General features: G+C 34.9%; 1 protein-coding gene across 14 annotated transcripts; it reads left to right on the forward strand.

The window, feature by feature from the left end:
* Positions 1-1,588: 1,588 nt before the first annotated feature.
* Positions 1,589-16,474, forward strand: LOC132063555 (putative disease resistance RPP13-like protein 1). 14 transcript variants are annotated; one of them, XM_059456139.1, is made up of 5 exons: positions 1,589-1,689; positions 5,258-9,401; positions 9,727-9,839; positions 10,258-11,180; positions 11,287-11,594. In XM_059456139.1, the coding sequence occupies exon 2, from the start codon at positions 5,368-5,370 to the stop codon at positions 9,370-9,372; it is 4,005 nt and encodes a 1,334-aa protein (XP_059312122.1). In that variant the 5' UTR covers positions 1,589-1,689; positions 5,258-5,367; the 3' UTR covers positions 9,373-9,401; positions 9,727-9,839; positions 10,258-11,180; positions 11,287-11,594. The 14 variants fall into 14 exon arrangements, 12 of the variants coding, with proteins under 12 accessions (XP_059312122.1, XP_059312131.1, XP_059312125.1 ...); XM_059456148.1 differs by lacking the exon at positions 1,589-1,689 and adding an exon at positions 4,730-4,943 and having other exon boundaries at positions 5,433-9,401; XM_059456142.1 differs by lacking the exons at positions 1,589-1,689; positions 11,287-11,594 and adding exons at positions 12,750-12,835; positions 12,952-15,014 and having other exon boundaries at positions 5,084-9,401; positions 10,258-10,692.
* The last annotated feature ends 11,302 nt before the right edge of the window (positions 16,475-27,776 follow it).

A 27,776-nucleotide genomic window follows, 5' to 3' on the forward strand; every position in this document is an offset into this window, starting at 1 on the left:
CACGTGTTCCTCTCATCTTAATCTTTGATTGGAAACTGACAGAGGCAGATTTGGACACCTGTAGCTCCAGAATTTCGTCGGTGAACAGTAGTGATATTTTTGGGTGATTTTCTTCCAATCTTCTCTTGTTTGATGGTTGTTCTTGTTTTTATTGTTTCTCCGTGTTTGGCGTTGATGTTGTAGACATTTGGAGAGCACTCTGTAACTCTCTCATTTGATATAGTGGAGCTTTGGACTCGTGGTTGTTTTCTCTTCACATTGAAGGGATTTTTCCACGTAAATTTGGTGTTTCTTGCATTTGATTTATTTTTGCTTGCTTTACTATTTTATTATTGATATAGTTGTTGTCCGGATTTCTGTTTCTGCTTGAAATTAGTTTGCTCCTCGTGTGCAAATAGTATGAAAAGTTTTGACTTGTGTATTTTTTCAGCTGTTACCTTGTCGTGCAATTTGGTTATTTGCGTGTTTCTTCCCAACAGAAAGAAAGTGTGAACATTTACCAGAATATAAAGTATCATTCAAACAAGGAATCCAATTCTAACAAAGAATCCAATTCTGTTAAATTCAAACTTAAGAAATAATCTTTTCAAGAATGATTTAAAAAAAAAAATTCAAGAAATGTAGAGTAACATATTCATGATATGGTAGTCCTTGTTAGCACTATAATGAGTTGTGTAGAAATTTATCATTTTTCGGTTCCCCACTCGGGGCCCTCTTTCTACACCACTAAGTACCCTTCCTCTCTTGCTTCAATTATTCAATTGAGATAGTACATCATACGGTTAAAAAAGAGTGTCCACTTAGCTGTTTGCACACCTCTTAAGAAAATACTAATTTCTAGGCAAAAATAGATAATTTGACTAAACTATCCGTAATTAAATATGTATTGAAATTTGGTCACTTAACATTTAATAAGGGAACATATGGAAAAATAAGGTTAATTCTTTCTTGATTTGGTAAGTGGACACTCTTGTTAAACAAAAAAAATAAAGTTTAAGTGGACACTCTTTTTGAATCGGAGAGTAATGAATAGTCAAGAAATCCCTAAGAGGTCATTTGGTTGGAAACAAGTTATCCCAGGATAACTTATCCCGATTGGTTATTCCACCCTCCCACAGGGATAAAATAACACTACAATTCCGGGATAACTAATCCCGGGATTAGTTATCCTATCATTTTATCCCAACTAAACGTGAGATAAATTCATCTTAAATATAATCTGGGCATTATTTATTCTTTTCTCTTGTACCAAACGAGCTCTAAGTCTTTGTCTTCTTACGGATGTAAAGTCATACTTTTGGAAAAGAGAAAAAAATCACTTTTTTCTTTTTTTTTTTTTTCTTGAAATTGTAGCTAATTATTAATACTCCCTCCGTCCCAAAAAGATTGTCTTAGTTTGACTTAGCACAAATTTTAAGAAATAAAGGAAGACTTTTGAAATGCGTGGTCCAAAACAAGTCTTAGATGTTTGTGTAGCTGTAAATTATCTCATAAAGTTAAAATGTTTCTAAATATAGAGACGCGTCAATCTTTTTGGGACAAACTAATAAGGAAAGTAAGACAATTTTTTTGGGGCTGAGGGAGTACGAGAAAACATAGTTGTACCAATTACAAGTAAGATCACTGCAAAAGAAAGAGAGAGAAATCACTGATCATTCTTGTTTGCAAATTACTCTTATCATTCAATAGGTAAAATAAAATTCACAGGTAAAATAAAATTCTTAGTAGTGGGTATTTGAATATGGAAACATTAATTCTCTAAATTCCTGAAATCATCTTGATTTTGAGTATCATTGTCATATCTTGATTTTTTTTCCAGTAGTGTTTCTTTGGTGGTACGCGGAAAGCGCGTACACTAACCTAATTTTATAAATAAGTAATTATGTGCTTTAACCCCTTTGGTGTTTGACGATACTAACTTAAAAATCACAAGGCAATAATGTAAAGTATCATTCAAACAAGGAAGCCAGTACTGTTAAATATAAACTTTAGCAATAATCTTTTCAAGAATGATTTTTTTTTTTTTGTAAATCAAGAATGTAGAGTAAACATATTCATGATAATGGTAGTTCCTTTTAGCACTATACTAGATGTTGATGCTCGAATGCTTCGAAATTAATCTTATAATTAATATGGGCTAACGACAAACATAATATTAGTATGACTACATTTTCGTTCGAAGAAGTATGTACAGGAAATTATTTGGTTTCATTTCATCTCAAAGTTTTTGTTCCATTGAAATCTTTACATTCTACTGGTTCTAATCAAAACTTTAGTAGTATACTTTGATAAAGTAACATAACTTATTATTTTTTAATTATGAGAACATTCATTTCTTAAGTTGTAAAGCACAAAGAATCTAACATTCTATCTGCTTTTTACTATCGCTTAATGCTATAAATTTATTAGGTTTGCAAAGATATATATTTGCTTCTTAGATTGAATTGTATTTTATACGACAACCGTGAGTCATTATACATTTCTCCTGAAGATCAATCATTTCTTATTTACCATTCACAAATAAAAATTAGAAAGTTCATTGCGTAATTCAAATGCGTAATTTATCTCGAAATAAATAAAAAGTTGTTAGCATGATACAATATTTGCTTATGTTCTTCTTTCATAATTACAATGATATATTGTTAATAACTACTTTTATCATTTATGTCAATTTAGTGAAAATATTATCGTGTAGTCTCACATCATAAATGTATTTTCTTTAAAATTTAATTTAAATTCTATTAAAGTTTATGTTATATAGTTACATATCAAATTAATTTTTTGACCCATATATTTTTCTTTTATTTCAAAATTTTTTCTTATTAATGTTAATTGGTTATATAATTTCTCAAATTGCAATTATTTTATTCATTATCTTGTCAGCTTTTTAAATAAAAATTCGCTTGAATCTTTTTACTTATATTACTAATAAGTTGTATGTTCAAAACACGATTAATATAAAAAGTAGTTTGTGCTTAAAGTATCCAAACTTTATTATATTAATGTTTGCTATGAATACAAAGTTTGCAAAAATTTATTAATACTTTTTAAAAGAGAAGACTTGTTTAAAAGGAAACTATTTTCCCCTCTTTGAGACAAAATAATAGCAATATTTAAGCATCGGTTGATAACTTGAATTTTAATTCGATTAATTTAAAGGTGTAAAATATTCTATTGTTAATGTATGTAAATTAGACCTAAACAATACGTATTATTTTTTATCAAATTTTGATTTGGATAATTCTAAAATTAAATCAAATTTACATTAGTTCAAATTTTTAAATTAATTTTACATGTTTAAAACGAAACGAAGTAGAAATTTGATTTTCTATTTAAATGAAGAACTACTATTTTTTAATTTTTGGTTTAGCTCATTTTAATTGTCGTGTTGTCTTTTGCACTTTTTTTTTTTAAGGAAACGTCAATTAGGATTATAATTTGACTAATTTAACTTATTTATTATTTGATCTCCATTTAATATTATTTTTTCTTTTACGGCATTAATCTTTTTTCACATTTATTAGAGTAAGAATAAAAATGAAAAAGTAATTAAATTATATCTTATTTTAAAATATAAATATTTTAAGTATATTTATTTTAGTAAACATAACAAATAAATGACATGGCGGAATAGCAAATACAACGGTTAAATATCTGATTAGATCTCGCTAATATAAGAAAAGAAAGGAAATTATATGATTTGGCTACTTAACACGGCAAGAAAAGCAATAATATGGGGTTCATATTTTTTATTGTACAATGATTTCAATAAAATAAAACAAAACTGGATATATATAATAAAAATCCACCATTATTGACTTAATGGGGGATACTTTGAGAATTACATGGATATTATTTAATTTTTTAATATAGGATCTACGTTTATTTTTTTGATGTTGCTTGATTTTTTAATATGGAGTTCATTTTTTTTTTTTTAAACACACAGGAAAATAGTACCACCTCCAAACTCATGCTTCTATATAAGTTAAAAATTAAGGCTTAAGTCATCCGCTGCTATCTAAACTTGTTTACAAATTCCATTTAGACATCTTAATTTAGACCTTTTTCCAATTGAACACCCATACCACTATGAATTTGAACTACTTATATACTTTTTGACGTGGCAAAGTGACGAATTAACTGTCAACACGTGGCATGTGGGTCCTCAATAATGATTAAAAATATTTTATTAGTGAAAACAAAAATATTCTCTAGACCACACCCACCCTGACCCACCAAACCCCTGCTATGCTACAGTACCCGCCGTCCACCGCTACCCCCATTTCTTCTTTTAAACCAAAATGTTCTCTTTCAAAAGAAAATTCATAATTTAACAAGAATGGCCAACTCAGAGTTGAAAAAGAAAGGAAATTGTAATGGTGATAGCCTTTTCAAAATTGAAGGAAAAAAAAAAGGACGAGGTGGCGACGGTGGTGATAATGGTAGAGGTGGTGGTCATCGTTTGCGATCTCTTGCTTTAAAGTTCTTGCTAAACTTATCTAATATTTATTATTGAGAAGCTCAGTATATCAAGAATTGCATATGGGTGTCTTCTCCTCCATTTTTTCTGGTGAACGAGCAAAGGTGGCAGATTTGGAGGAAAAATGAGGTGGCATGGAGGAGGTGAATGGCTGGAGAAAGAAGAGGAAAGAGAAATATGGTCGGCGGTGGCATCGGCGGTTGCAATGGCGGTTAAACGAAGAAGAAGATATTAAAAAAAAAAAAAAAAGAAAGGAGGCTAAATAATGCCTTTTACGCGCCTGCCGGTGTGTATTACACACTTTGCCATATCTATAAAAAGTATTTTATAGATATAAATTTGAGTATAGGTGTTCAATCGTAACATAGCTAAGTCGATGCGTCTAAATAAATTTTGCGGACAAATTTAGGTGGGAACAGATAATTTAAGCCATAAATTAATGAGCAGAGGAGAAATTTACCTTGTAAGCTCTTTTATTTTTCAACTAAGAAGTGATGAATAGTCAATAAATCAGACTCTATTACGAAGTCTTTGTATTTTTTTTATTTGGTGAACAAGTCTTTGTCTTCTTGTTGTATGAAAAGTCATATTGGAAAAGAGAAAAAAGGACAGTTTTGGTTTTTTCTCTTCCTATGGCTGTCAGTTGTAGACGGTAGCTAATTACTAATACTAGAAAACATAATTGTACCCATTACATGTAAGACCAATAGCAAAAGAGATAAGAGAGAGAAAGGACTGATTATTCTTCTTTGCAAATTACTCTTTATCATTCAACAGGTAAAATAAAGTTCTTTATAGAGACTAGTCTAAGATAGAAACACTAGTCATCTTCTCCAAATTCTTATATTCATTTTGTGGTTTCCTGTTTTGCTTTGCAGATTTCAGAAATGTCTATTGGCTTAGATATTGTCGTAGCAGTTGTCTCTTCAGCTTTGAATGTCCTCTTTGATAGGCTTGCTCCTCACAGTGATATGCTCAAGATGTTTCAGAAGCATAAGCATGATGTTCAGCTCTTAGAGAAACTGGAGGACACTTTGCTTTGTCTTCAGATTGTGTTAGATGATGCAGAGAATAAGCAAGCATCAAATCCATACGTGAGCCGGTGGTTTAATAAGCTTCAGTATGCTGTGGAAGGCGCTGAAAACTTAATAGAAGAAATCAATTATGAAGCTTTGAGGCTTAAGGTGGAAGGTCAGCATCAAAATATTGCTGAAGGAATAAGCAACTTGCAGGTAAGTGACCTTAACTTGGGCCTAAGTGATGAATTTTTTCTTAACATAAAGAAGAAGTTGGAAGGGACCATTGAAACACTGGAGGTGTTGGAAAAGCAAATTGGTCGCCTTGGCTTAAAGGAGCATTTTGTTTCGACTAAACCAGAAACTAGAAGACCTTCAACCTCTCTGGTTGATGAGTCTGATATATTTGGTAGGCAGAATGAAAAAGAGGAATTGGTTGGCCGTTTATTGTCTAAAGATGCAAATGGAAAAAATCTGGCTGTAGTCCCTATTGTTGGTATGGGAGGCGTGGGCAAGACAACTCTTGCCAAAGCAGTTTACAATGATGAGAAGGTGAAAAAACATTTTGATTTGAAAGCTTGGGTTTGTGTGTCTGAGTCATATGATGCTTTCGGAATAACAAAAGGGTTACTTCAAGAAATTGGTTTAATGGTTGATGACAATCTTAATCAGCTACAAGTCAAATTGAAGGAAAGCCTAAAGGGAAAAAGGTTTCTTGTTGTCCTTGATGATGTGTGGAATGATAACTACAATGAGTGGGATGACTTAAGAAATCTTTTTGTACAAGGAGATATAGAAAGTAAGATCATTGTGACGACACGGAAGGAAAGTGTTGCCTTGATGATGGATAATGAGAAAATTAGCATGGACATTTTGTCTAGTGAAGTCTCTTGGTCTTTATTCAAAAGACATGCATTTGAAAACATGGATCGTAAGGAGCATCCAGAACTTGAGGAGGTCGGAAAACAAATTGCAGATAAGTGCAAAGGACTGCCCTTAGCTCTGAAGACGCTCGCTGGCATGTTACGCTCCATATCAGAGGTTGAACGGTGGAAACGTATTTTGAGAAGTGAAATATGGGAGCTGCGAGACAATGACATATTACCAGCGTTGAAGTTGAGCTACAATGATCTTCCCGCACATTTAAAGCGATGTTTTTCCTATTGTGCAATATTTCCCAAAGGTTATCCATTTCAGAAAGAACAAGTCATTGGACTGTGGAATGCTAATGGTCTAGTACAGGGGTTGCAAAAAGATGAAACAATTGAAGATTTAGGCAACCAATACTTTCTCGAGTTGAGATCAAGATCATTGTTCGAAAGGATCCCAGAATCTTCTCAAGAGAACACAGAGAAATTTTTAATGCATGACCTTGTCAATGATTTGGCCCAAATTGCATCTTCAAAACTTTGTATCAGGTTGGAAGATAACGAAGGGTCTCATATGTTGGAAAAAGGTCGACACCTATCATATTCAATGGGATATGGTGACTTTGAGAAATTGAAACCCCTCTACAAATTGGAGCAGCTGAGGACATTGCTTCCCATAAGCTTTTCTGGTGATTCATTCCCTCTAAGCAAGAGGGTGTTGCATAACATATTGCCAAGACTAACATCCTTAAGGGCACTATCATTGTCTCGTTATCGGATTAAGGAGTTGCCGGATGCCTTGTTTATCAAATTAAAACTCCTAAGATTTTTGGACCTTTCTCGGACAGAGATTAAGAAGTTGCCAGATTCAACTTGTGTACTGTATAACTTAGAGACACTTCTCCTGTCACATTGTTGTTATCTTGAGGAGTTACCGCTGCAGATGGAAAAGTTAATCAACTTGCATCACCTTGATATAAGCAACACTTCTCTCTTGAAGATGCCACTATTTCCTGGCAAGTTGAACAACCTCCAGGTGTTATTGGGAGCCAAGTTTCTTCTAGGTGGTAACAGTGGTTCGAGAAAGGAAGATTTGGGTGAACTACGTAACTTGTATGGATCTCTATCAATTTTAGAGTTGCAAAATGTGGTTGATAGATGCGAAGCTAAAAATGCGAACATGAGGGAAAAGGAACATGTTGAGATGTTATCGTTGGAGTGGAGTGAAAGTATTGCTGAAAATTCACAAACTGAAAGAGACATACTTGAGGAGCTACATCCACACACAAACATAAAAGAACTCCAAATCACCGGATATAGAGGGACAAAATTTCCAAACTGGCTTGCTGATCATTCGTTTCTTAAGCTGGTGGAATTGTCTCTTAGCAACTGCAAGGACTGTTATTCCTTGCCATCACTAGGACAACTTCCTTCATTGAAATTCCTCGCCATTAGAGGGATGGATCGAATAACAGAGGTGACGGAAGAATTCTATGGCAGTTCGTCATCCGAAAAGCCATTTAACTCTCTTGAGAAGCTTGAATTTGCAGAGATGCTGGAGTTGAAGCAGTGGCATGTACTAGGAAATGGAGAGTTCCCTAGACTTCATGACCTTTCGATTGAAGATTGTCCCAAGTTGATTGGAAAGTTGCCTGAAAATCTTTGTGTTCTGACAGGATTGAGAATTTCAGTATGTCCTGAACTCAATTTGGAGACACCTATCCAACTTTCAAGCTTAAGAAAGTTTGAAGTTGTTGGTTCTCCTAAGGTTGGAGTTCTTTTTGATGACGCTGAATTGTTTACATCCCAGTTTCTGGGAATGAAGCAGATTGTTAAATTAGTAATTACCGATTGTCAGTCTCTTACCTCCTTACCTATTAGCATTCTGCCGAATACCTTGAAGACAATAAAGATATCTCATTGCGGGAAACTGAAATTGGAGGCATCAGTTAGTGAGATGAATTCTAGAAGAAATAACATGTTTCTTCTGAGATTGTCACTAGATGGATGTGATTCTATATCACATGAGTTGGTCCCAAGAGCACGTGATTTGAGGGTAGAGAATTGCCACAGCCTTACTAGGCTTTTGATTCCTACTGGGACTGAAAGTCTCTATATTAGGGATTGTGAGAATCTTGAAAGACTTTCAGTGGCGTGCAGGTCTCAGATGCAGTCATTGCATATTTTCGAATGCAAGAAACTGAAGTGGCTGCCAGAACGTATGCAGGAACTCCTTCCATCTCTTAAGGAACTGAAACTGTGGATTTGTACAGAAATAGAGTCCTTTCCTGAAGGAGGATTGCCCTTCAATTTAGAAGTCCTTGAGATCCTCAATTGCAAGAAACTGGTGAATAACCGAAAGGAGTGGCGTTTACAGAGACTCCCCTGTCTCAGAGAGTTACTGATCTACCATGATGGTAGTGACGAAGAGATTCTTGCTGATGAGAATTGGGAGTTGCCTTGCTCTATTCGAAGACTTGAAGTATTCAATCTGAAAAGATTAAGCAGCCAAGTTCTCAAAAGCCTCACCTTTCTTGAATCTCTATCTACTGTTAATTTAACTCAAATTCAGTCACGGCTGAAAGAAGGGCTTCCCTCTTCTCTTTCTGAGATAATGTTATTTGGTCATCATGAGCTCCATTCACTACCGACCGAAGGTCTTCGGCGCCTCACTTCTCTTCAACGTCTATACATCTGGGATTGGCCTAATCTCCAATGTATTCCAGAATCAGCGCTGCCCTCCTCCCTCTCTGCGCTGTATATTATTGATTGCCCTAATCTCCAATCCCTTCCAGAATCAGCGCTGCCCTCCTCCCTCTCTGAACTGACCATCAGGGATTGCCCTAATCTCCAATCCCTTCCAGTAAAAGGGATGCCCTCTTCCCTCTCTAAACTAATTATTTCCAACTGCCCATTGCTCAAACCACTCCTAGAATTTGAGAAGGGAGAATACTGGACAAATATTGCTCATATTCCCACCATACAGATCGATGAGGAATACCAGTAATGATTACAACGAATGGTGCTCTCACAAATGTAAGTTATTCTTTTTCCCCAGTAGCTTTTTGTTTTTGTTTACTTCCCTTTGCTTGTTTGTTGATTCTTTTCCTTTTTTAAATCTTGTTGAGCAGTGTGGAGCGTCTATTGCTTAAACCACGTCTAGAATTCGAGAAGGGGGAATACTGGCCAAATATTGCTCAAATTCCCACCATAAGAATCAATGGGAAATATCTGTGATGATTAAAACAAATGGGCTCCGACAGATGTAAGTTATTATTTTCCCTCAGAAGCTTTTTATTTTTGTTTACTATCCCTTTGCTTTTTTGTTAATTCTTTTCCTTTTTTAAATCTTGTTGAGCAGTGTGGAGCGTCTATTGCTCAAACCACGTCAAGAATTCTAGAAGGGGGATTACTGGCTAAAAATATTGATTGGGAGTACCTGTAATGATTAAAACCAGTGGTGCTCCCATACATGTAAGTTATTCTATTTTCTGAGATCTTTTGATTTTTGGTTACTTCTCTTTGCTTGTTTGTTAATTCTTTTTCTTTGTTAAATCTTTTTGACCAGTGTGTAGCATCTATTGCCGCTGTGAAGTGGAGGAAGCATCTTCAGATCAGGATGAATTTAATGTTTCAGAAAAAGATGACCCAAAAAAAGGTGATAAAATCTTTATATTTGCATCGAAACATTGTAAAAGAAATCTAGTATAGGTAGGAATTGAAATAATTTGCTCCAGAAAAGTTGATGACTTAATATATGTTTATTGCCTTCGGAGATCCATCTCAATAGCAATTCATATATTCTCGTGATATATCTCACTCTTCATCTTACTTGACTATTAAGACTCTCCTGTCTTGTCTATTAACCTATGTTCTCCCTCAAATTTTGCAGACTGGAAAATTGTTCGCCATCATGAAAGCTGTTCGGCTTTGTTCCGCATTTTTTGTCCAAAGGAATTAAGGAACGCAACCTCACTTTCTCAATCAGGTAGCCAAGACCTGGAAAAGAGTTACATCAAGCTTGAAATTTAAAGAAACTGGAAAAGACTTCGAATGTCTGCTTCCATTATTTAAGCCATGTTACATTGCATTGATTTCAAGTTTGATGCGACTGCATTTGATAGCAAATACTGAGCTTTTGTCAGAATTTGGATCTTTAGCACAATGGTTAAGACATCAGTTTCTTGTTTTGGATCTTCAGAGATTGCACTGATAACTTTGGAGATTATGAAGTTTCCTTCAAATTATTTCCATTACTCAACCTCGAGTGGCACCTCAGAACTAGGGAAAAGGGAAGGAAGTGTATCCTACTCGGAATAAATTCAAGGTTAGATAACAGAAGACGATTTACTCATGTTTCAGTTACCAAGATCTTTATATTTGTGGTGGTAGTAGTTTGTAGTTTATGTGTTAGAATTGACAGCATAATCAAGAGAGAATCATCTCTTTTTAATTTGTCTATTATTAACTGATTCATATAAGCTCTTCAAAATATGACACGGACTTGCTTAACTTGTTTGTTTCAATTTACTGTCCAGATAACTTGACCGTTAATTTTGAGGATTTCTCCTTTGCTTATCTGTTAGCTTGATTTGGTAGTTGATCCATTGTCATTGTAGGAGTTGTTCAATCTCTGAGCTTCATATATATCATTGTCGTAATCTCCAACCCCTTCCAGTAAAAGGGATGCCCTCTTCCACCTCTAGACTATCTATTTACAACCGTCCATTACTGACCAAAAACTGCTCATATTTCCTACATCGAGATTGATCGGGAATAACTGTAATGATTAAAACGAGTGGTGTTCTGATAAATGTAAGTTATTCCTTTTTTTTTTTTCTTTTCAGTAGGTTTTTACTTTTTCGTTACTTCTCTTAGCTTGTTTGTTAATTATTTTCCTTTATTAAATCTTGTTGAGCAGCGTGTAAGGAAGAAATCCGAGTGAATGGAAAGGACAAATAAAGAAGAAATTCCACTCTCACCTTACAGAGACAGGATATAATTGTAATTGTGAGGAGAGGCAGCAAGCGCTGCGGGCGGAGCAGGAAGCGCTCATTGTTCATGGAGCACTCGGTCTCCTGGCAGACATTAAAGAGGGGATGGAATCTTTCTTGAGAAAGGAGGATGCGGTATAGAGTTGCACATGTTCAGTTGTTCACCATTGTGCTTTGAAAATATGTACAATCTGATTGTCCTTCGAAATGCGGAGTCTCTAATAGAATATCCAAGGTACATGTGGAAGAAAATTCTAGTTCCTATATTTCTACTATTATAGAAGCATGGCTTAGATATTAGGATCGTCATCCTCTTTAGGTATTTTAGTAATTTATTATGAAAAGCAGACTGTTCGTGGCTCCTATCTCCAAATTAGGGGTTCTTTCAAGAATCAGCTCATTAACTTGCCCTTCAAACCCCAATCCATCAACCTCTCAAATCCTCTACATTTTGCTAGACTTGCCTTTAGTTTATCACCCAATTGTAGCTTGGCCATTAGCTTTTATGTTACTTGTAGATTTGCATCCTTTGTTTTTTTGGCTACATTTTGCTAGACTTGCCTTTAGTTTTATTCACCCAATTGTAGCTTGGCCATTAGCTTTTATGTTACTTGTAGATTTTGCATTTGCTCTTTGTTTTTTTGGCATCTATTATACGTATGAGTTGTGCTGAGTTATTCTTTTGGAAGACAAGATGCGGGAAACGAGGCGAGATGGTTTGGACATGCCTTTGTTGAGAGGTTGGCCATGGATGGTTTCGGAAGAGAGGTAGGGGTAGGTAGAGAAGAAGTATTGGGGAGAGGTGATTAGACCTGACTTACGAGGACATGCTCGGATTGAGAAGGCTAGTAGATAGTAACGTTTATCCTTTCATATTAGTAGTCACATTTGTGCTTTGTTTTACTATTTGTTATCCCGTACTTTGATTATCTTATTTTATCTATGTGTTGGTCACACTTTTTCATCATTATATTATTTGCATTTCCATATCGCTTTGAATCTCTTGCATATGCTTTTAACATCAGTAGTTCAGTTATTATTTCCCTGCATCTCACGTTGTGGGATTTCTTGTTGTTGTTGTTGTATTCATTTCTTAGTGATGGACTTTGACAAATATGTGTTGGTTTTCACACTTTTTCTCTTCTTAGGCATAAACATCAGTAGTTCAGTTATTATTTAGTCTTTTTAGCTTTACTTTCAGAGAAATGTTTTAGGGAAAAAGGCTGCAACGATTTCAACTTGCGGTTTATGTATGAAGATGTGATTTTATATTAAGGCATAGTTGGGGCCTTCATATAATAGGTTCTGTTCGTGGAAAGTTCATACTCTTAGACCTTAAACCAGTATATGATGTATTGTTGGCTGAGGTTGCTTTCATAGAAAAATGCAGATTTTAGCTGAAGAGGTATTAGCTTATTTCCACATTCACATGGATATGGTGAAAACTAATGCAAAAGGAAAATGCCTTCCAGAAGAGTAAGCTATTTCAAGAAACCAATATCAACTATGCGCTGTCTCTAAATTTGTTTCATGTATTCATGGCCGTGTTGTATTTTTTTCTTCTCATAGTTCATATTTCCCCTGACTAACAGATTTGTGTCTTAAGGGAGCATAATGTGCTTCAAAATCCGGATGTCAATGACTTGATTGGATCTTATGTGGCAAAAAAGAAGAAATTTAGAGAGACATCTGCATGAATGGCATACTCTATTGTAAATCTGCTAGCATTCCTCCTTGTTATAAGGTAAAACACATTTCTATTCTTAACTTTTTTTTTTAATCTACTTCTGGTTGAAAGAAGAGTTAGTCAAATTAGCTCGATAGAGGAGCGCTGGTTTGTAGAAAGTTAACTGTTTACCTCTAATCACTGAGATAAACAATGGTTGAATAATGCCCATGGATTTTCATCTTTTTTCACTTGCATTCATATGTAAAGTTTGATATATAATCATTTGCATTGCTATTGTTCTAACTAATCTGCCATAAAACCTAAAGTCAGTGTGTGGTGAATTGTTGTAATTTGTTTGAAATTCCGCTGACAACAACTGTAAAGAGATATAGGTGATTTATAAGCTACTATCTTATATTTCCTCTAAACTAAGTGATTCATAGGATTAATAGCTTTAGCCTATAGCTCATTCTTAGAGTTGCTTCTGGTCATGACATCTGTTTAGAGGCAAATATCACGTTATAAATACTCGAGTTTTTGTAGCATGCTAAGTTTCAATTAAGTAGGATTATTAAATGTGAAGTTGTGCTTTTTGATAAATAGGTATGGCTGAAGTGATATACATAGCAGGTTTCTTTGAGCGTGTTTGGTATCTGTGATTCTGTGTTGAGCCTGCACATAGATGAGTCATATCTCACGCTGTCCGAATTTTTTTTAGATTCACAGATAATTATAGAATTAACTCGCCATCGACCAATCACTTCGATTCATCTCTATAAACATTCATGCACTGCCCGCAACATTCTCTTAACTGAGGCCTATTTCGTATTTAGGATCTAAATGGTTAGCTAGAAAAGTTTGCTGATCTTTCCACTCAATGATGGGATATTTTTAACAGAACACTCAATTATCCAGGTGTGTGAAGATGTTGTTTACCACTCATCTTTCCCAACACTTTTTCGCAATATAGACCAGTTCCTGATGTAGGATGTGCTGATAATTCTTTCTTCAGTTACTCAAAATTTCTAAGGCAACTTGGAGATTGTGAATCTCTCTCTTTCCATCTCCATTTATTAGTTCTGGATCGGTCACACCCCAAAAATGTGGCTGCTGTAAAAAAGAAATATACAGTTATATTTTTTTACATGTGTACGGCCTTAACTTAGAGATCTATTAGGTCCCTTTGCTTCTTCTACCTTGAAAACGTCAAAGTCCCGCTCTTTGTTGTTCTTCACTCATTACTTTGGAAGCTATCTTACTGCCAACTCCAATGACTATTGTCTTACTTGGCTCTTTGCATAGTGATTAGTATTATTATATGCTCTTTGACCTTTATATTTACAGCTTTGTACAACACGCGCCTTAATGCAGCTCATTAATGTAGCTCGGAGCTTGCTCATTTAGTCTTCTCTTTAGAACTCCTTTATTATATCAATGTTTCGGGGTAAATGATGTTGGGTGCAAGTTGTGGTATGAATAGTTTGTGGCTGAGAAGAACAATGATACTGGAACGGATGCATGAAGCAGAATGGGCTGATGCTGGTGAGATAAGAGGGCTATTTTGTTTCTGTAATAACGGAGGAGATGAGAGTGTTTGTCATGGTTTGATAGAATGATGTATATTTACATCTTTGTACAGTACGCGCCTTAATGCAGCTCATTAATGTAGCTCGGAGCTTGCTCATTTAGTCTTCTCTTTAGAATTCCTTTATGTATATCAATGTTTCGGGGTAGATGATGTCGAAGGAAGAAAGATGACGAAGAACCTTCGGCGCATATTCATAGGAATATGACACCGGACGAAAAGGATGGAGATGTTTTGGCCTACTTGCACATTTCTGCGTATCAGAATTATATGGTTTGTGTCTCTTCTTCCGCCAAATTTTTGTTACTTTTTCCGCTATTATTTTCAATCCATTCCAGCACAAAACCCCTACCTAATTTTATGCAGCTATGAGAAATATTTTGGTATCACATTCTTCTCCACACTGGAAGTTTTTGAAGCAGGCTAATTCTTACTTGCTAAGCTAGATTGAAGAAAAACCGAGTATATATGTGACAGAAAATGCTTTAAGGAGTTGATGTCAAAAAGTGACCCATCTCTACCGCTGCAACTCTCTCTACTATCTGCATTTACACGCATATTTTGACAAGAAGCCAATACTAAAAATCACTGCAGGTACTTTGTCAAACACTGCAACAACGCAGCTACAACAACACGTGCTGAGAACAAGATGGCTGCCAAGTACGTGGTCGCTGCGTTATTGTCTTGCCTTTTGGCAAGCTTCCGTCCATATGTAAATATTTGGATATAAAATAGGGTCGCCTCACACTCATACAACATTCCGTGTAAATGAGGTGCGTTAGCTAAGCAATTTCACCCAACTTTACATTACGCTTTACAAACATAAAACTACATTCAAATGCAATTTTACACCTACACATAAGTGATCATAACTCTTAAAGCTACATTCAAAGACAATTGCACATTGGTCTATTTTAGTAAATGTTCGCACGGGCTATTACCATTTAGTACAAAAATACAAGAGGCATTAGAATTTTGAATTACTTGGCCTCAACTATTAGGGAGTTTTTTTTATTCTTGATCAGGATTTTGGTAACGATATGTTCTTAGCTCAGTTGGAAAAAGAAAAAGCGTGCTAACATTCTTTATTGAATAGACAATCACCTCGAATGTGGTCTGTCAGCAAACTGTAAGTGAAGAGAAGTGCTTCTCTTTTGTGTGGAATTTGACAGTACTACTTATCTTTGATCAGTCTTAGAACCAAATATCTAGCAAAATTCTGCAAGTTTGAACACCAATTAGAAGGACTAGTCATTAGTATCAATTAAATGATCCAGTGGTATTAACTATCAGAACTGATATTTGTCCAAATTACAATAGGTCATTGCTTGTTTGTAAATTCTTCTTTTTCTTAAGTATGGTTAAGAAGCGTGGAGCGTTTACTTCCACTGTGTAGCCATAAAGTAATGCTAATGTACTACAAATCTTTTACCATTAACTTAGGTAGATATGTTAGCTGGATGTGCATTGTATTTCGAAACATGAACCAACCTTTACTTGATTTTTGGTTCATGTACTGCCTGAAGTTTCATCTCAATAGCAATTCATGCATTCTTGTTGTTTCCCTTTTGCCGGTGTGTTGATCAAGGAAGAGGTGTTTCGGGTTAATGATTGTATCCAATATGCGTCGATAAAATGAACTAAGATTGGGAACTAGAAATCTTAGTCCAGTCCTCACCTTTCTAGCTAGTTCCCATCTGAAAGGATCGGTGGTGAACTCATCTAACAATGAAGTTCATGCTACTAGGAACAACACTTACTCTTTAGATAACCTGCCAATTATTTTTGAAAATTTCTCCTTGCTTGTCTATTAGCTCGTTTCAGTTCGTTGATCCATTTATTATTGCAGGAGTTTTTCTTTGATCTTTGAGTTTCTAACTGCACGGTTTTAGGTTTGTTGTTTTATTCGCTTGGAAAAATGGCGTTACAGTGAATAATTTGTTGATATCGTGATTAAAAGGATTTCCAAAAAGAGATAATAACGGGTTCTTTATCCTCTATATAACATTTAATCATAAATCTTAGTATTATAATGGGTTTTCAATTTGTACAGTATATATTTCATGGGGAACCCCACCATTCAAAAATTAATTCACTTAAATCCAAGATTATAAGAAATACAATACGTAATTTCTTGGCTAAATTCAGTGAATTTACCAAAGGAAATGGTTGAAGATAGTCATTCACAATTTAGATAGAACAAAATAATCCTGCTAAGATCTCTGATGTGTAAAAATAAATATTTCTTCCGTTTCAATTTGTTTGTCTTACGTTTTTTTTTTAAGTCCGTTTAAAAAATGTCTTTTCCTTTATTGGAAACTCTTTAATTTCAACTTGACACATGACATGTTTAAGACCACAAGATTAAAGGATATTTTGGTACATCTACATCTATTTAATTTAAAATCACAAGATTCAAAAGTATTCTTTACTTTCTTAAACTCTGCGACAAGTCAAAACCAGACAACAAATTGAAAAGGAGGGACTATATGCTATAAAAAATAAATAAATGGCGAATAGGAAATCTTAAAAAGATAAATGAATTAAATTGGTGATTGATGGAATTAATGCGTTTGGTTTTGTTTGGATTTAACTAGTGTGATTGTCCGCACTTCGCGCAGTCCTAATGAGATATAAAATATGGATAAATATTAATGTTATAATTTTTAAAAAGAAACAATGTTTATTAATCAAACGAATATCTTCCCATGATTTTATCATTTTTTGATGATTATTTAGATAGTCTATATCTTTTGTCTAAAGGAATATGTGGGAGACATCGAGATTGAATACAAAACTACTCATTTAAATCGGTATATGTTAACTTGAATAAGCAAACAAAAATCAAACATGGACCTAATATTCATGCAGAACCCTAATACGTAGATCCTAAGCCTTCAAACATGGCTATGACGACCGTTGATCAGCCAACCGGAGTGGGCGACCGAGAACTAGTGACTACACGGCGGATAGACAGAGAGAGAGCCATCAGAATCAAATTCCAATAAGATCCAGTATGCATTACTTTTGAAACCTGCAACGATGAACATGCAAAATCAAACACCTTCAATTGCTCCAATTTCAATAAAAAAGATTACTATGTTACAAGGAAAACCATATGTGAAATGGACTGCAAATGAAGTGGCAAGAATGGAGGCTATTGAGAACTTGCAGCTTGCAGTTGTGGGTAAATTTTCATATGGGTGGCCGGATATGGACCACTTACGCAAAATGATCCCAAATCAGTGTGGAATTAAGGAGAATGCACCATTAGTTTCTTTAGAAATAGACATGTGCTAATTAGATTAAGCCTGAATGAAGATTTTATCAATCTAACATCTAAACCAAAGATATTATTTGACAAATAAGAAGGGGTATTCCTATCAGATGAGGCCTCTCATATATGATTCCAAGTTTAAGATTGATGAGGAGACTCCTAAAGCAATGGCATGGATTTCTTTCCCCAATTTACTGCCTACTTACTTTGTAAAAGAAGCATTGTTTACACTTGCTTCAGTAGTGGGCAAACCTTTACATTTAGATTTGGCCACAATCAATAAAACTAGACCTAGTTGTGCTAGGGTTAAAGTTTTAGTAGATTTGGTACCAGATCTACCAAAGGATGTAAGGATGGACATTGAGGATGAACAAACTTTGAGTATCAGGACTGTAAATGTGAAGATACATTATGACTATTTACCAATGTTTTGCAAGGAGTGTAGACTGCAGGGCCATAATGAAGACGACTGTATGATTATTCATCCCGAACTAGCTTATAGGGAAGAAGAGAAAGATGTGCAGATAGAAGATCAGATTAACACATTAGGAGATCCATCTCAAGAACAAAAACATGAAGAAAGAGTGAAAGATAAGAAGGAAATTAATGCTGAGAAGCAGAAGCAAGGAAACTCTGAAGACAAAGAAAGAGAAAGAGGTATAGGTAACAGGAATAAAGGATACAACAATCCTTTAAAATCATCCGCTAGAATGTTAACAAGTGGAAGATGGATTGGAAATCCAGGAGTATGGAATCCGAAGAAAGATAACAGAGCAGTCACAATAAGGTAAGATAATGGATTACAAAAGGGGCAAAAGGACAATGTTCAACTGGCTGGAAAAAGCTAGCAAGGAAGTAGAGGCCAATAGCAGAGCTGTACAAACTAAAAACCAATATGAAATCCTTTCTGAAGTGGAAGAATCTGGGGATAATGAAACAATTAAGGAGACTCAAACAAGGGCAGAACAATGCTTTGAAGGTAACAAGGAAAAGACTGGAGTACAAAAGGTGCAAAATGAGGAAGTGCAGCAGGTTGGGAATACTAGCAAGCCAACAGAGTTCAATATGAAAGATGTACAAAGCAAGAACCAAGGTGAAGTCATGGTAGAAGTGGAGGAAACTGGTGACAATAAAGTAATCAAGGAGAATAAAGTAGAGACTGTACAATGCATTGGAGAAAACAAGGAAGATCGTGCAATTGCACAACACAAAAATATGTCACCAGCAAAGCTTAGTGAGAAAGAGACTAACAATAACAACTCAAGTGTCCATATCAGTGATCAACATAGCTCCAAAGAATGGGGGGTAGATTATGGGGAAGAGAGTACTAAAGAGATTAAGAAATCACAACAAAATTCTGATGAAGACCATTTGGTGCAGTTTGTAGAGGAGAAGCAGAAATCTAGTGATGAACAATCTAGTAAGTCAAATGAGAATGAATCAAAAGGTAATTGGGAGATAGAATGGAAGGCATAGAAGGAACCGAGGAGGAGGTATCTTCACAAAGACTGCATAGTGAACTTAGTGGATAACTCGTATGATTCTACTAAGACACACTATGGGGGGAATAATGAAGATTCATTGATGTCGGATGGTGCTATGATTAATCACACAAGGGGGGAGGTAAAAATTAATCACACAAGATCGGATCTTTGTTGAGGATGGAGAAATGCAAGCGATAATCCGATTAATGCGCTAAGATCACGAGGTGCCTCCAAATGCGAAGAGATATTGTCGGTCCAAATGTTGAAGATATTGTCAGGACAAAAGCAAGTCCAATTTCCAAGGCAGCTGCAGATATAGGGAATACAAAGAAGTCAGTTACTGAAGAGAAAACATCCCCAAACGCTATGTTACATGATATAGTGACCCACAAAGTTTCAAGCGATGAAATTCAAAAGGCAACGAGAGGAAATACCACCACAAAGGAGGACAAAGAGAATGAACATAATAACGGTATTGTCCAAAAAGTAGCTACGACGTGATTTATCACCAAAAAAGCTAGCTAAAAGTGGTAAAAAGGCAAAGAGTCAAGAAATTGTACAATCCAAGAGAATATCAACAAGGAAGGGTGCAGGTACAAAACATAAATGATGATTAAGGCCTTAATATGGAATATTAGATCAGTAAATACACAAAAGGCTTTTCAAAGATTAGTCATGTTGCAAAGACAATATAAATGCTTCATTGTTGCTTTGATGGAACCATTTCGAATCGTAGGCATATTCGAAGTATAGGAGAAGGTTGGGGATGGAAGATGCTATAGCTAATTCTAATGGGAAGATATGGGTTTTCATAGATCTTTGCTTCAATGGGAAATTATGATGAACACGGATCAACAAATAACTGCGAAATTACGCCATCAAGACATTGGTACATATATTATTACTACTTTTGTCTATGCCAAGTGTGATGCGGGTGAAAGACAAGAGTCAAAGGGATAATTTGTATCATTTAGCAAGTTCTATGGAGCGCCTTGGGTGGTAGGAGGTGATTTTAATGTTATTTTATCCGAAGCAGAAAAGCTGGGTGGTTTACCAGTTACTTTGAATGAGTGTGAAGACTTTGCCTTTTGTATAAACTCTTCTGAATTGTTTGATACGGGTTTCAAGGGGAGTCCTTTTACATGGTGGAATGGAAGGGCAACTGAATATTGTATATTTAAGAGACTTGATAGAGTGGTGGTGAATCAACAATTCCAGAATATCTTCTCAAACATAGAGGTGGAACATCTATCCAAAACGAGATCGGATCACACACATTTGTTGTTGTCATGTGGAGATGAAAATATTGTTACCAGGTAAACCTTTTAGGTTTCGAATTTTTGGACTAAACATGAGTTTTTAAGGAGTGATTACTCGGGGTTGGAGCACTCGATGTTGATGGTTCCCCGTAATTGAATTTTAAGTTAAAGTTGAAAAAGCTTAAAGGGTGTTATCAAAATGGAGCGGGGAAACTTTTGGGGACATTTTCCAGCAACTAGCAATAAGAGAGGAGATAGTGAAGGTAAAAGAAGCTTTATTTGAAGAAGATCCTAGTATTGTGAACAGAATTGTGCTTCAGAAGGCTCAAGCAGAAATGAAGCAGTATCTAAATATAGAGGAGCAATACTGGAAACAGAAGGCGGGCTTTTCATGGTACAGAGGAGAATAATCTTTTTTTTCATAACTATGTTAATGGAAAGAGGAGGAACTTACAGATAAAAGGAATAAATGATGGAAGTGGAACTTGGCTGGATTCTATGGAGCAAATATCAGAGGAAGCTATCAAGTTTTTTCAGAAGCAATTCACTCAGGAAGGGGACACAACAGATTTTGATATGCTCAAACATGTCCCCTCCATGATCTCTCATGAACAAAACATGGAACTATGCTCATATCCATCTTTGGATGAAGTCAAACAGGCTGGTTTTGCTCTTAGTGGGGATAGTGCTAGTGGACCTGATGGTTTTACAGGATTGTTTTATCAACAGTGCTGGGAAATTGTTGGAAATGATGTATATGCTGTGATATTATCTTTTTTTGATGGAACTGAACTTCCTAAATCTATCACTCATACCAACCTAGTGCTTATTCCTAAAAAGCATCATGTTCAATCATTTTCTGATATGAGACCTATCAGTTTGTCCAATTTTATTAATAAGGTGATATCAAGGGTTGTGCATGGAAGAATGGAAAAGTTGATTCCATCTTTGATATCTTCAAATCAGTCCGGGTTTGTGAAAGGAAGGAGCATCTTTGAAAACATTCTGCTTACTCAAGAGATTGTGTCAGATATCAGAATTAGGGGGAAACCTGCTAACGTGGTTATAAAACTGGATATGGCCAAGGCATATGATAGAGTTTCCTGGAAATACCTACTACATGTACTAAGAAGAATGGGGTTTGCAGAGCACTTCATTAATCTCATTTGGGGGTTAATTTCTAATAATTGGTACTCTATACTACTGAATGGGCAGGCATCTGGATTTTTTAAGTCTTCTAGAGGGGTCAAGCAGGGAGATCCTTTATCACCTACTTTATTCCTACTTGCAGCGGAGGTGCTATCTAGAGCTCTGAATTCCTTGTTCGATGATCATGATTACATTGGTTATGGCATGCCAAAATGGTCTAATCCACTCAACCATTTGGCATATGCTGATGATACAATCATATTTGCATCAGCACACCCAGAATCTTTAAAGAGAGTTATGACAGTGTTGAGGGATTATGAGAGATCTTCTGGACAGATTATAAATAAAGATAAGAGTTCATATTACATGTATGCTAAAGTGGGCAATGACATCATTCAGATTGTGGGAGATATTACTGGTTTCTCAAAGGGTCAATTTCCGTTAACTTACCTTGGATGTCCTATTTTTCATACTAGGAAAAGAAAGGAGTACTACTCAGATCTAATTAAGAAGGTTAAAGGAAGACTGCATTCATGGAAAGGTAAGCTACTTTCTTTTGGAGGTAAGTCAGTTTTGATAAAAAGTGTACTGCAGACCATGCCAGTTCACCTATTATCAGTTCTGGTACCTCCTAAATGTGTGATAAATGAGCTCCATAAGATCTTTGCCAGATATTTTTGGAGCAACAAGTCTGAAGGTAGGAACAGACATTGGATAGCCTGGAAGGAGGTATGCCTCCCAACTCAAGAAGGTGGATTGGGCTTTAAATCTCTATTTGATGTATCCAATGCTTTATTTGCAAAACTTTGGTGGAGGTTCAGAACTACAAACTCTCTATGGGCTAATTATATGTGGAATAAGTATTGTAAGAAGGTGATGCCTAATCTGGTCCAGTGGAAAGGAGGAACTCAAGTTTGGAAAAAGATGCTAGAAGCTAGAGAAGAGATGGAACATCAAATTTGGTGGGAAATAAAAGCAGGAACCACTAATGTGTGGTATGAAAATTGGACTAAATTGGGAGCTTTATATCATGTGGTTCCATCTGATTTCTATATCAATGAGAATTTGGTAGATGTTGCAGAGTTAGTAGAAGATGGAAAGTGGAAGGACCAGCTTTTACAAAGAATCCTTTCCAAATGCTATTGTGGAGCATATTAAGGAAGATATTCATATAGAACAGCTACAGGGTACATGGGAACTAGTACGGAAAAAATTCAAATGGATGAGGCATAGAGGGAAGAACATGAAGAATATAAGTATGCCGTGGAGTACCTTTTAAGATATCATTTTTTATATGGAGGTTGTGAAAATTAATCTAAGAAGGATAAGGATCCCTATTGTCTCTAGATGTTATTGTTGCGAGAAACAATGCAACATCTTTTCCCCGAGTAGCTTGGGACATGGAATGTTTTCATGCGTACGGCATGATTCGGTTTGGGTCGGTTATTGGTTAAAACCATAACCAAACCAATTTAGTCGGTTTTAAATGTCTAAAACCATAACCAAACCAAGTAAAATAATAACCACCGGTTTGGTTATTGTCGGTTTGGTTCGGTTTGGTTCGGTTTTTCAAGAACATGAAGAAATATTCTCTCTCTACATTCTTCAAATTTCTTAGAAGCTCTTTTTTCCTCACGGCCCAAAGGAGTTCCTTTTAAGATATCATTTTTTACTTTTACCCTATGGAGGTTGTGGAAGCATATAATTTTTAAGACTACCTTAAAAATAAGTAGACCAAAATTAAATAAGGATAAAATATCTTTAATTATTTATGAAAAGTTAATATTATACATATAAATGTTATTGTTGCGTATATACACCTTATTTATTCGAATTTTTTACTATAACCATGCCAAACAAATATTATCTTTTCCAAACCAAACCAAACCAAACCAAATGTCGGTTTTTTATTCGGTTTGGTTAAATTTTTACGTATGGAATGTTTTAACAAAAAACTATTATGCGGCGGCATTATTCGGATGAATATGATTCACATTCACCAAGTATTCAGATACTGGTGGAAGGTAGATTGTGGGGAAAAATTAAAGCCTATTTTACAAGCAGTGCCTGCTATGATTACATGGGAACTGTGGAAGAGGAGAAATATCATTAAGCATGGAGGTAGGGTCAGCTTTAGAAGGGTGGTGCATGAAGTGAATATGCATTTATTTTATCTTATGAAGATGAGATATCCATGGTTAAGAAATGTTCCTTTTTTATGGCCAGAGCTAGTAGCATTTTTAGAAAACTATCATCCCAGGATTATAATCAAGGTGGTGTATTGGAAGTTACCTCTTCATAGATGGTTTAAGTGTAACACAGATGGAGCATCAAGAGGTAACCCTGGTGCTAGCTCCTATGGATTTTGTGTTAGAAACTGGCAAGGGGATCTTATTTATGCTCAAAGTGGGGAAATTGGAGAGACCACAAATGTTGTAGCTGAAGCAAGAGCAATGTTGGAGGGGATGAAGTACTGCATTGATAAGAATTTACATCCATTAATTCTGGAGACTGATTCTTTATTGCTTAAAAATGTTGTGGAAGGGGTGTGGGTGGCACCTTGGTGTATTGTACCACATGTTGAAAGAATAAGGAGAATGAAGGAGCACTGGAATGTGGAGATTCAACATGTGTACAGGGAAGGCAACACCCTTGCAGATTTTTTAACTAACATTGTTTTTTATTTTGCAGGTACCTTAAAGTTCTATTCTTTTTCTGAATTGCCTAGTGCAGGGAGGAAAATTCTCAACTTGGATAAACAGCAAATTCCTAACTTAAGGATAAGGAATGCAAGGACTTGAGGCATCTAAGGAGTGCAAGACTAATATTGTAACTCAGGTATTGACATCTCAGCAATGTGTGATATTAGCTTGGCTCATTCTATTGAAGAGATATCAATACCAGAGAAACATTTAGAATTGCACATCCATAATGAGGGATTGATAAGTTGGCTATCTATGTACTCATCATTCTAAAGAGTCTATACAGCTTCGAAAAGTGAGTTTTGTGATATTTAGTTCATTTTGAATCTGGAGGCATACTCCTGATGGTTTGTTAGCCAAGTCTCTGGTGAGAGCTTCGAGGGACATATAATTGGCGTCAATCAAAGATTCAAATGCTACTTACACAAAACATACAAGACCTAGCTATATAGAGGATTTAGAAGCCTGATTAATCAGTTATTTTAGCTGGTGAACTCAGATCGATTATAGGTAAAGCCATTTACAATAAATACTGATAATGAGATTGGGGCTTGAAACTGAAAGTCATGGTAAAGCGATTCAAGAGTCACATACAAAGATTACAATTTTGTGGAAAGCAATGGAGGAAGAAAGATCTATGGAACAAAGAGCAGCAAGGGAGATACCTGAGCTAAGAAGCACTTGAGCTGATATCTGATGGCCGGAGCTACGAAACCGGCGTGGATTGGAGTTCTTGGTCTGAGCTAACATAGAAGCTCATTTTTTGGGGGTGTTGCTTTTTCTTGGGCTTTCTAGATCTGTCCGTCCCGTTCCTTTATTATTTGCTTTTGTTATGGATATTTGGCTATTATTAATAAAATATATCCACCCATGTGGTGGTAGCTTATATTAAAAAAAAAAAAAATAAGCAAACAAAAAGAAAAGGTAATGAACAAGAGAAAAAAAAAAAAAAAAAATAGAAATCTGGTAATGAAAACTTAAGAGATCATCAAATATTTTTTTTCTTCTGCAAAGTCAAATTTAAAAAGTGCAATTTTAAACTATTTAGATGAAACAAACATTACCAAAAATGACATTTATATGCCTTTATCCTTATCCTCAAATCTCCCCATAGTCATCTTCTAGTCTTTTATCTGTCTACCATTTGATCTTCTCCTTAGCTTGCAAGAAAAAATACAGCACAAAAATTGATGCATTACGAATGAGAATTGTAAGGGAACAAAGTAAAATCCTATATGTTAAGGCTCTTGCATAGAAACAATATAGGATACCAAAAACTAATTTACTGAATGAAAAACGTAGAAAATAAGATCATATACTATGCCTTTGTATTCATTTTTTTACAACGGCACTAACACATGGAGAATAGTCCCACCAAAAAGATGAATAAGAAGATATATAAATATATATATATATATATATATATATATGCACGAAGTGAACATGTCTATTCACTTTAATTAGCCACTCTTTAATGTTTGTATTTTGAAAATAACTTTTAAAAACATTCTAATTGTTATTATATATAGCAACATATACAAAATGTATTTTATGTACCATCATTTTAGTTATAATTAAAAAATGGAGTTGATGGAATTAAGTCTTTGAGATGGAAAGAGTCGGACTTTTTTCTCATTATCATGACAATGAAAGTTGTTCATCGATGTGAAAAAGAAAATTAGTAAGAATATGAGGGAAAATTAATATTTTGATTCTAAATTTTTCTTTTAAATTCTTTAATATCTTATATGTATACCGACAGGTTGATATCCATTTCAATTAACTAACTGTTTAGATCCAAACATAAGAACCATTGTTGTATATATTGGATTTTTTAAAAGCAAAACCAATAAAATATTTTATTAAATTAATTAAAAAATATATTATAATTTTTTATATTAACAATTATAGATAAAACAAATTGTTACAAAGAAATCAAAATTAGAAAGATATATGTTATATCGTAAATCACCAAATTTTAATTCTGAAATGAAAATATAAAGAAACAATAATCAGAGACTCCAAAGGAGAGTAAATAAGTAAAGTATTGACAAAGAAGGAAAACGGAGATAAAAGTCACTCCCTCCCTTCACTTTTACTTGTCGATGTTAACATATCAAGAAAAAAAAATTCTTCTTCTTATTTTACCCTTCACATTAATTACTCATTTTCAAATCATTTTCTGAGGCTATAGAGACTACACCCGATAATTATGATAAAATATATACTTCATTTATTAATTCTCAAAGAACGTGAAAAGTCAAAAGTGAACAAGTTATATATAGGAGAATTAAAATAACTTTTGGTACAAATTTGCATTGCTATTGTTCGTCCTCTCTTCACGTTTAAAGTATTGATAAAGAAGAAAAACGGGGATAAAAGTCACTCCCTCTGTTTACTTTTACTTGTCCACGTTAACTTATCAAGAGAAAGAAACCAATATGGTAATTATTAATTAGTACGAAACTTCAATTATGTTGATTGTGTATAAAGATAACGACTACGCATATATTATAGGCCTACATATTTGTATACATGCCATCCTTTTTCTTGTATTCCTTTATTTATATGCGGACGGGCCAAGCTAGGCAACGCAAGAAAAGTGGGGAGAATCATGCGAAAGGCCGGCCATTAATTTCCATGGAATTAATGAGTGAATATTTGCATGTTCTTATTATTAATTTTACCCTTCACATTAATTACTCATTTTCAAATTATTTTCGAAGGCTATTGAGACTTACACCAATAAATATGAATATTATGGTAAAATATATACTCTCTCTCATTCCATATTACTTGTCACTTTCCCTTTTGCACGCCTTAAGAAATCGAAATAAAAGACTTATTTTACTATCTTACCCCTATCTCTCTCCAATAAATACATTCTAATCAAAATTGACTATTTTCAAGAATATTTATTACTGAGAGTAAGATGGGAAAGATTTAATTAATTTTATCTTGGTTTTGTAAATGAACAAGTAATTTGAACATATACTTTTAGTAATGTGGCCAAGTAATATGGGACAGAGAGGATAAGATGTGAAAGATTTAATTAATTCTATCTTGGTTTTGTAAATGAACAAGTAATTTGGACATATATTTTTAGTAATGTTGAGTACTTCATTTATGAACAAGTAAAAGTGCATGGAGGAAATAAATATGTGTCGGAGAATTAAAATTGAAGTGCATACTTGTACACATGAGCAGAGAATAAATATTCAGTACTATGACATATGTCCATGCGGGATACAAAAATAGTTTAGTAATGTGGCCAAGTAATATGGGATGGAGG

The sequence above is a fragment of the Lycium ferocissimum genome, chromosome 7 (genome assembly GCF_029784015.1).
Source record: "Lycium ferocissimum isolate CSIRO_LF1 chromosome 7, AGI_CSIRO_Lferr_CH_V1, whole genome shotgun sequence".
In the NCBI taxonomy this organism is placed as follows: Eukaryota; Viridiplantae; Streptophyta; class Magnoliopsida; order Solanales; family Solanaceae; genus Lycium; species Lycium ferocissimum.

Coding starts and splice junctions, on each gene's coding strand:
- LOC132063555 (XM_059456139.1), top strand. CDS start 5,368: ATGTCTATTGGCTTAGATATTGTCGTAGCAGTTGTCTCTTCAGCTTTG.